Source organism: Ipomoea triloba, chromosome 13 (genome assembly GCF_003576645.1).
Source record: "Ipomoea triloba cultivar NCNSP0323 chromosome 13, ASM357664v1".
NCBI classification, from domain to species: Eukaryota; Viridiplantae; Streptophyta; class Magnoliopsida; order Solanales; family Convolvulaceae; genus Ipomoea; species Ipomoea triloba.
In genome coordinates, this window is record NC_044928.1 from 25,363,196 (window position 1) to 25,373,926 (window position 10,731).

Here is a 10,731-nt window from a genome sequence, read left to right on the forward strand (position 1 = left end):
GCAGGATAGTCTGAATTTGGAGTTGGAATGCTTCAAAGTCTGCAGGCTTTATTTGCAAACTAACAATGATATAGGACAAGACAGTATATATATGTACCTCGGACCTTTATGAGTCGTCTCATGTTTTAATTTGTAGCTCTAATCTTAATCTAATCATTCAAATAATAACACTAAACACTAAGAATCTCATCATGTTTTGTCTCCCAGTTAATTAAAGAGCTCAAGGTTCAGCTTCGTTTCAATGAAACCAGTAGAAAGCTAAGGCATCTACATAGGATATAAAACTTAGTTGCATTCATATATTGAAATTAAATCAACTATAATACTATACCCACAAATATGTATGTATACACACAAACAAAACTAGTGTGTATGTATATACATACAATTTTTCGAGAAAGTTGGTGTTTATGAAATATAGAGTAAATAAGAAAATTGGTAAGATGGTAGTATAGTTACTTAAAACAGATCGATATATCAAGATAAACTATCACATAAACGCTGAATTAGGGCCAAGACGGAGCTCCAAATCCACTTCACTTACCTCCATACCTTCCTTTCTTTCTTGTTCCTCATCATCTGGGCTGCCAATTCTGAGGCTAAGATCTGCATCTCCATGCAGGGCGAAATTCCGATAATGCCCACGATGATCCAACACTTGGAATTGGTAGCTAGGGTTTGACGATGGGAAGAAGAATTGGTGATACTTAACATATGCCCTTGAAGATGAATAGCAGAAACTTTGTTCTTGTTGCTGTTGACTAGAGATCTGTGCGTATACTTCATGATCAATTTGAGCATGATTGGATTTGGGTTTTTTGGAAAATTCTGCAGATTTTTGTTGATTATTGCAGGGCTGTTTGGCTTTCAACTTATCCTTCCTGTGAATATTCATATGGCCTCCCAGTGCCTGCGCGTTAGTGAACCCTCTCTTGCAGAAAGTGCACTCGTACGATCGCCCCACGCCGGCGTTTTCGTCGGAAAATTTTTCCGGCCCGTGCTCCGATTCCTCGCCGCAACTGTCAGAACTGCTGCTCATCATCATGCTCAGCTTCAATTCAATAATTCGATCTCCGATCCAAGAGAAATAAGAAGAAATTTTTTTCTGTTTTTGTTAGAGGGATTTTTAGGGCTGAGTATGAAAGAAAATGACAATGGGGAATTTTGCCCTTGTTTTTAGCAGTGATGGTCTCACACAGTTTGGTGAATATCTGGGGATTAATATGGAGATATATATTTCAACTTGGCGAGGGGTTTACGTTTGAATATATAGACAGAATAGTTTACAACATTTTTAATTTGGATCTTTTGTTTTATGTGTTTATATTTTACTAGTCTTCGGCCGGCATGTTAAAATATGATTATATATATAATTACACTGATGTTTCAGAGTTCAGACCAGGGCAGCATTTCTACTGGGGAGTCATACATATTTTTCTAAAGAACTTTCCAGTTTAATTAATGTAGGTAAGTGCGCAACAAATTTAGCAACAATTATTTTCACATTCTTTGTAGTACTTGCATGTATGGACGCACACAAATCAATTGTTATTATATCATTCATCAAGGTCCACCTTGCATTGTGAATTCTATTCTAAAAATTATGTGTCTGCAAAGTTGATATATTGTGTACAGTGTACATGATTTATGTATCTGTAAATAAATTAAAAACACATAACATTTAACTACATGCACATAAATTGTTAATTGCATATACAAAATATGTTAACTACACACACATTTGTATATATATCTAACCATTTATGTGTTGGTAGTTACCATTTTATGTGTATGTAATTAACATGTTATATGTCTTTAATTTATTTATAGATACATAAATTGTTAACTGCAATTAAATCATTTAAAAGTTATTTTGAAATAAGATTTATAATTTAATTAGAGATTAAAATGTATATTTAAAAATTGAAAAATGCTTATTACCCCTCCTAGTTTTTCTCCTCCTAATTAAATTTTCTTCATGGCATGCCTTATAAAGTAAAGTAACTAATCAAATAGTGTTATGTGTTAACAATTTCTTCCTCATTGAAAAAAGGTTTTCTTTTCTAGTCCAAACAACAGGTGTTGAATAAGTCATACAAATTACAAGAAGCACATACATTGATATACATTGATGCTAAACGCTACCAAAATAAATGATCGCGATTCGGTTTTAGTTCCAAATCCTCGATTCACTATTTTGAAATCGACAGTTTTGAATTGCGAATTTTTTTATTATAAATTTTATTTTTATTTTAAAAAAATTTATTTTATTTTTTCTTGTTCGGAATTAGAACCGTTCGATTTTGAATCGGAATCAATGGTTTCGGTTCCATTTTAATAGACCAAAACGTACTGAAATTGAAACCTTTTGAGTTATAATTCTGAACGGTAATTAGAATTGTCCTGTGATCATCCCTATACCAGCTTCCAGGAAGTTTGTTCTAACATTTTTCATATACGTTTGACCTTATTATACTAACTAGCTAGTTAGATTTCAATGCACCCTTAATCTTAAGATCAACCTAGCTTGTATGGCTCTCTTAAGTCTTAGCATATGTAAAACGCTGCATTATTTTCAGAAAGAAGGTAGGATTAGATAGATGCACGTACAACATTGTTTACGTACTAAACAAGAATTGTTGAACTCATCAACTGGCTGTACGTTGGTAAACACATGTCTTGTTTCCTTAATCCATATATGTTGTTAGCTGAGCTGGTTCCAGGTTACGCCCATAATTACATACGCGTTAATGACCATGTCTATATCTAGCTAATTACAATGAAGTTCGTTAGTGCAACAGGACGGCTTTAGATCTTTATTATGATTGGGCACACCTTTATAAAATAATTAAGATGGAGAAGTTGATCTGAGGTTTACTCCATTGGGTCAACAAGTTTGAAATTTTTTGGAAAGGAAAAATAGTGTTTTTGATTTTTGAATTATGATATAATATAATATACACTTTTTTTTAGTACTACTACTATAATAATATGAGTCATTTCTATTTTTGGTCCTACTCTTATTGGGGCATTGCCAATTTTAGTCCACTTCATTAAATTTTTGCCACATTGCAGCCAGTCTTATTTAGTCCTTGCCACTTTTAGTCCACCGTTAAAAATTTCGTCAAATTGTCGTCCAAAATAGAGGTATTTTTTATCTTTTCATGTTTTGGTCATCTCTTTGACCATTTGCAGTGGTTTTCCTTACACATTTTCATCTATTGAAGAGGTCCAACGAAAGTCATGTGAGCCACATTACAAAGCCATGGCTTTCGTCGAACCTCTTCATTGGATGGAAATCTGTAAGGAAAACCACTACAAAGGGTAAAGAAGATGATCAAAGCATGAAAAGATCAAAATACCCTTGTTTCGGACGGTTACTTGACGAAAATTTTAACGGTGGACTAAAAGTGGAAATGACTAAATAAGACTGGCCGCAATGTGGCAAAAATTAATGAAGTGGACTAAAATTGATAATGTCCCAATAATAGTAGGACCAAAAATGAAAATGACTCTTATAATATAATGTAGTATTTATCGACATACTTTTTCAACCTATTGAAGTACAAAGAGTCATTCCCACTAATGGTTCAAACCTGTGAGTCTGTGACCTCCCATTTGAGAGAGCCATGATCACAAGATCTTTGGCAATATAATATATCATTGATTCACTTCTTAAATTATATTAGTTACACAACTATTTTTTACCATTGAATTGTTCCTATGGTGACACTACTTTTCATCCAATACTTGACAAAATCATTAAAACATCACAGTAATTTATGTTAGGACCAGTTGTAAATAAATTTTATGATGCTAAGTATTCTATGTAGGCAAATTAGAACCCCGAGATCAGATAATATGTAATTGTTTAATTAATTAGTATTTTAGAAATTTGTAAAGTTGAAAAATAGGAAACCTATATATCAAGAAGATCTTACAAGAACAACTTTAAAAAATGTAAAATTTTACAATTCAGAAGATCTCATATCAGTAGAGTTGAAACAACTAGCAGCAAATTGTCAATCAAAAAGCTGAAAGAACGAACCATCACACAATATAAAGTCTATTAAATCCCATCTAGATTTTTAATTTGCCCAAGACCGACACATGTTGCATTACTAGTACAGTCATTTGGCAATAGTTTTGCCTATTTGTTATAAAAAAAAGTGTACTATTTTTCCATCTTAGCCCTAATATTTTTCAACACTACATTATTTTTTTTAAAACTATATCTAAATTGTTTACCCAATCAATCCTACTACAAATTAATAATATAATTAAAAGATATACAAAAAAATCATGTAATAATCAATTATAGAAAAGGAAAAAAAAAATCTCTGTCCGTCCCATTTTATGTGTCTGGTTTGGTTAACGAGTCTTGACTGAATTATTTTTAGTTCAATTTTTCATAATTTTAAGTTTAATATTAGTATATAAATTATGAGTGAGGTTCACATGAGAATCAATCTGGCCATAAGTCCATGAGAACCAATCTCATCATCTATATTAAGCATGTATGCATATTACTGGTGTTGTGCAACATAGGGACATGTTTAATATGCACACACGTGCTTTTAATCCCCAATTAATCTCGTGATCAATTTGTCTCAAATCCTAACATGATTACATGATATGAAAAAAAAAAAAACATTATGAGCACCTTTAATCTGTTTAACAATTCAATTATAAAATTATAATTTTACAATTGTAAATTCTTTTGATAAATTTATTTAAAACTTTTTAACTTATTCAATTTTATGGAGAAGAAGAGTAGGAATGTGGGATTGGATTATGGATGTTCGAATTCTTTAATTTTGTGAATTGTATTTGATCATTTTCTTATTTTCATAAGGAGCGAACGAAACTCTATTTTCTGTAACCTGCCTAAGCATTTGATGACAATTTGTATATATTCTATTTTGTATTTTGTTAAACTTCAACTATATTTTTGTTCTGTAAATTAAAGTGTAAATTTGTATGTTCTATTTCAATATTTTGTATGTTGTAGTTGTAAGTTGAAAGAATGAAAATTTGTTCTGTAACTTTTTTTTTTTTTTTTGAAAATCCGTTCTGTAACTTTTTTTCGGTTCTATATATTTGTATTTGTTCTCCTTCTCTCTGCTTTTGCTATATGGTTTTGAGGATATGATTATGCCTATGTCCAATCTTACAATATGTTATCAGCACAAGTGCTCGCCAGTCCACTCCATTGACTCGCCTGCATCTCGTCTTCGCCTTCAGCAACCAATGGCTGATTGGTCCAAATTAAACTTCCATATGATCTTAGGGGTTGTTTGTAGTTAGGGTGTAGTTGTATGTAATTCATTGAATTGTAATTCAATTAATTTGACAATTACAGTGTTTGGTTGGAGGGAATTGCAATTCCGCGGAATTGTAATTCGGTGGAGAGGAGGGGCATTAAAGACCATTTTGCCCCTCCTTCCAATCCTTTGTTTTTTTTTTTAATTTTTTGAAATTATTATTATTATTATTGAAAAGAATTATTATTGAAAGAATTATTATTATTATTATTATTGTTATTATTATTCTTATTGAAAGAATTATTATGATTATGATTATTATTATTATTGTTATTGAAAGAATTATTATTATTATTATTATTATTATTATTATTATTACATAAGGGCATTTTAGTCATTTTACCTCTTAATTTCCTGTACTCCTATTCCTGCATACCAAATACTGTAATTTCAATTCCTACATTATTCATTGAATTACAATTCCACCGAATTACAATTCTTTTCCCCCTAATTCCCTCCTCCCAACCAAACGCGCTTTTATAGCTTTAATTGCAAATCATTTGAACACATTTGAGGATTTTCTTGCATTTTTCGCTGTATGCAAATCCTGGCTGTTGGTTTATTTAGAAAAGAACTGGATGGATTCCTAGGAAAATAATTCTGTGGCTCATGCTTTAATTTGTGAGTGCCACCATAACAATGCACCAATAAGACTGTTAGTTTCAGTATGACAAGATCTTAAGAGCATTGCTTCTCGTCTGTCTGAAGAGAAATAGCAGCAACTATATTTGGTGGAGAAAGTCTTGAACTCTTGATGAAGTTAATTAGATGTCCCCTTTTATGAAGTGCTTAAATTAAGGGTGTGTTTAGAAAGCAGGAAAATGAATTCTGGAAAATGAGTCATTTTACAGAAAATGGTTTCACTTCCGGTGTTTGGTTGTATTCTGGAAAATTGTCTTAGTGTGTTTGGCTCATTTTCCAGAAAATGTGTAGAAATGTATAATTATATATTTTTATTATTTTATTTAAAATATTAAAATAGTTATAATAATATTAAAAATAATTAAAAATAATATTTATAATTAAAAAAAAAACAGAAACATCACCCCCCCTTTCCGGCAGAAACCAAATCAAACGCGGAAACCACGCGGAAACCAGAGCAGTGCTCTGGTTTTCGGCGGAAACCATGGTATGGTTTTCGCTGGATACGTTAGTCCATTGCGGCTATATTGTTGGCGGAAGTCATTGGTTGTGTTGTCAGCGGAAGTCATTAGTTGTGTTGTCGGCGGAAAATGACTTCCGCCATATTGGGCCTATTTTCCCCAGTCTACGGAAATCAATTTCTGTTGACTGGATTTTCCAGCTGTTGCCAAACACTCAAAGCCTGGAAAATGATTTCCGAAAATCATTTTCCGGGCTTCCAAACACACCCTAAGTCAATCCCGGAAGGATTGCTACGATCAATAAATTTTTATAATCTTCTATTGACTAAATTTGAGATTTCGGGATGTTGGATCCATCTCGATCTGAATATGACCAGTATAATTAGTATTGTTTCACAAGTGAAACTATATTAGAAGAACTATAGAAAGACAATATGAATACAATATTCTATCAACCTATAGGCTAGTCACCTTGTACTTTAGTAGAAGACTAGAAGTACATGACACACCTTGTATTCTAGTAGAAGTACATGAAAAATCATATATACTAAATATTGCAAGTCTCATTATCTTCTATGATAATCACATTATAATCCAGTAGTAGTACATTGACAAAATTATACTAAGTATTTTGAGTGTCATTGAGTTTGAAAGATTCATTAAAGATTTAGGGTGTGTTTGGTTGGTGGGTTTAGGCATAAGGTATGTTTATCAATTGATTGTTATTGTTTGGTTAATAGGTTTTTATAATACTATTATGGGTTTGGAATATCCCATTAATTGAAAAACCCACACCTAATGAAATAAAGGTTTCATTTATCTTCCTCATTTCTTCATCAACTATTAATAATTATTCTCATTCCACCCTACTACCAAACATGTAAAATACTTTCACCAAAACTCATTACCCTTACCAAGTATTTGATATCCATACCGATTCCGATTCTCATGTGCGAACCAAACACACCCTTAGTTTTAATTAGCATGAATATACTCTCTAGGTTGTTGAATATTTCCTTACTTGATGATATGCATGGTCATTGGAATATTTTCTCAATAAAGTCTAGAAGATCTTAATGGAGATTACTCTTTGAATGACTAATGACTAATGACTCGAGAATGAAGTTTGCAACTTCTACTTTTAGTGCTATGCTACTCTACAACAAACCAACAAGTGCTATATGTTTGAAAGTCAGAATTATTGAATCGCATCACGATGGTTTGCATGAAGCAAACAAGTTTGTGAATATTTGGTGATGATTTCTAATAAGTTGAGAAAATTGGTTTTAGAGACCTTGAATGGTGTCACCATCTATACTTCTTTCTAGCATTTAATCTCCCTATGATTGTTGAGTGTTCTAATAATTTTTGTTCAATGTGTATGCTTGCCCTATCTACTTATTTCATTTATCGCATATCACTTGTAATGAATTGCATATACATTTGAGTATTCATCGTGTTATGATAATCTTTAAAATTTAATGACCCGTATTTATATCACGTAGTTATCTAATGAAAAGTGAATTCCTGAGAGTTCTATCATTCTTTGTTGAACTTGTTCTTCTTCACTACTCTCTTCTTTGCTGTATGGCTTTGAAGATATGATTATGGTCATATCCAATCTTACAACACATTTTATTACATCTCACTTATTCTTTTTTTTTTTTTCTTCTAATTCAGTAGGGCCAAAATACCCGTCAATTTTTATTATTTTTTTCTTTTTTAAATGAAAACCTGACCCAAACTCTAGATGCTACCTTAAACTACAGAAAGTCCAAAAAAGCCCCTGCATAACTGATAGCCATGGGTTCAGTCTTCTCCAATCTCCACATCCCTCACCGCCCACTGCACCGTTTTTGTACGTATCTATTATCTAACACAATTAAATATTCACATTATTAAATTTAAAAACATAAAATAATTTTTACTGGAAAATTTTTATTAAAAAATTTACAATATTGTAAATATACTATATAATTTATGAAGCGTACTCTATACTACAATGGTACTCTCTTTTTATGTATATGTATTTCTAACGAAACATATGATACAACCTTGTAAAATATATAATATCAACATGGGTTAGTCCGTGTATCGTAAAAGTTCTCATCTTTCGCATAAAAACCTATTATACATTATACATTGTATTTAATAAAATTACATTTTCCAATCTATAAATGTGCAATAATAAAATTTATAACTCCGCAAACGACAATTAAGATGATATAATTAGGGGTGTGCAATTTACCGAAAAATTTCAGTTAACCGACCGAACCGAAAAATTTCAGTTAATGATTAAAGGAATCTTGAAACTTCGATTAATGGTTAATTCAGTTCGAAAGGTCGGTTAACCGAATTTATATATATATAGATAAATAATTAAATATAAATACTAAATACTAATTGGATTGAAGATTTGAAGTTATGGATGTTTGATTATTTGAAGTTATGGATGATTTGTATTTTATTTTAATTTGATTTATTATTTTAGGTGTTATTTTTAGAATTTTATATTGTAGGTTTAAAAATTTCGGTTAACCGACCGATTAATCGAAAAAAAATTTCGGTTCGGTTAACTCGATAACACAAACTTCGGTTCGATTAACGGTTAAAGGTTTTAAAATTTTGGTTAATTCGGTCCGGTTAACCGAATGCACACCCCTAGATATAATTGGGTTTTATACTATTATTATTATAATTATATTATTATTTTGGAAAAAGAGAAAATTAAAGGCGAAGTCCCAACAAACGAAATTAAAAGATTAATCTCCTAGGGCACTTGGCATTTCGGTGTCATGTCTTAGGATACGCGCAACAATATTTTTAGGAAGGAAAAAACACAATATCGAAAGGTCCAATTCACTACCACAATTCCTAGCAAGCCAATCAACAACTTGATTATGTTCTCAGAGAACATGACAGCACACTGCATTCCAGTTCTTCTTCATCCACATCCGATATTCGTTGATTAGGTCAATCAAAAGATCGCCACTCTTGAAAGTATTAGGATGGAGATCATTATAAGAGGATATTAATAATATTGATGTATCTTTTAAAAAAATTAGTATGGATGTATTTAAGAGTTTAAATTTGGTGATTTTTTTTTCTAATGTTTAAAAAATTAAAATATAAATAAAAAAATTAAAATATAAATATATTGAGGAGTCGCATAAGCAAAGTCCTTTATTCCTCTCTCTCTTCTCCTCATGTTCCTTTCCTTTTACCCTTTTTCCGTTTTTTTTTCTCCTTCTCAATAAATGAATAATAAATTACTTCTAAAATACAAGTTTCTAAAATATAAAACACACACACACACCCATATATATTATAATCTAAATCTAAAAAAAATAATAAGTTTGGGTTATACTCCCAATTTATACCTATATTTTCTATTAATTTTGTTTATACATGATGTTATAAGAGGTTTACTATACAAATTTTTGGACACAAATATTTCTACCGTTATAAATTTTTATTTTCTGCCGTTATAACTTCTATTATTTTTTTCCGTTATTATTATCATACACATGCATACATAATATCTTTTTCTTATATATTCTTCATTGGTAATAATGTGGGTAAACATTATATATTAGAGTAATATAAGGAGTAAGTTTGATTTCATTTTGGGTTGACTTTATCAACAATGAATTCTACAATTATAAATTAAAAATAATTATATACTCTTATTTAAAAAATATATTTTAATATAATTAAGATTTTAATATTGGACATTCACATTGGGATCATGTTAAATTTATTATGATTACACCTATTTTGTACAAAACTAGCTAGCACTTGATAAAAATTATAAAAGAGTTCTTTATATATATATATATATATATAATTTTATACAGTTCTTTTTTAAAAAAACTCTCTTTGGAATTGTTAAAATAATAAAAATAAAAAATAAATATTTGAAATACAATTTGATATCACAATCTTGAAAATTATAACTTATTTTGAAGTAATAAACAAAATTCTATGATGTTGAGTAAAGATGAGAGTTTAATTATTTTAAATAAAAAGTAATATTATTTTTATTATTGTCTCTATATTTTTACAATTGTTGAAGAAAACCTATAACTATTACCAACTAGGCATTGTAATCTTAATTGATCCTTAAATTATCCATATATGACCGACTCAAATTGCCTTGATATTTTATTATTTGATATTACAGAATTTTAGATAAGGTTATTTATAAAAAAGAAATTCTCTATAAAAAAAATGGAATACCAAGCAATTGCAACACTTTGATTTCACGCACAGTGAAACATATATAAATACTAAAATAAAATATT

General features: G+C 30.2%; 1 protein-coding gene across 1 annotated transcript; it reads right to left on the reverse strand.

Moving 5' to 3' along the window:
• Positions 1 to 490: 490 nt before the first annotated feature.
• Positions 491 to 1,277, reverse strand: LOC116001050 (transcriptional regulator TAC1-like). Its single transcript, XM_031240955.1, has one exon. The coding sequence runs from the start codon at positions 1,043 to 1,045 to the stop codon at positions 491 to 493; it is 555 nt and encodes a 184-aa protein (XP_031096815.1). The 5' UTR covers positions 1,046 to 1,277.
• Positions 1,278 to 10,731: the final 9,454 nt, after the last annotated feature.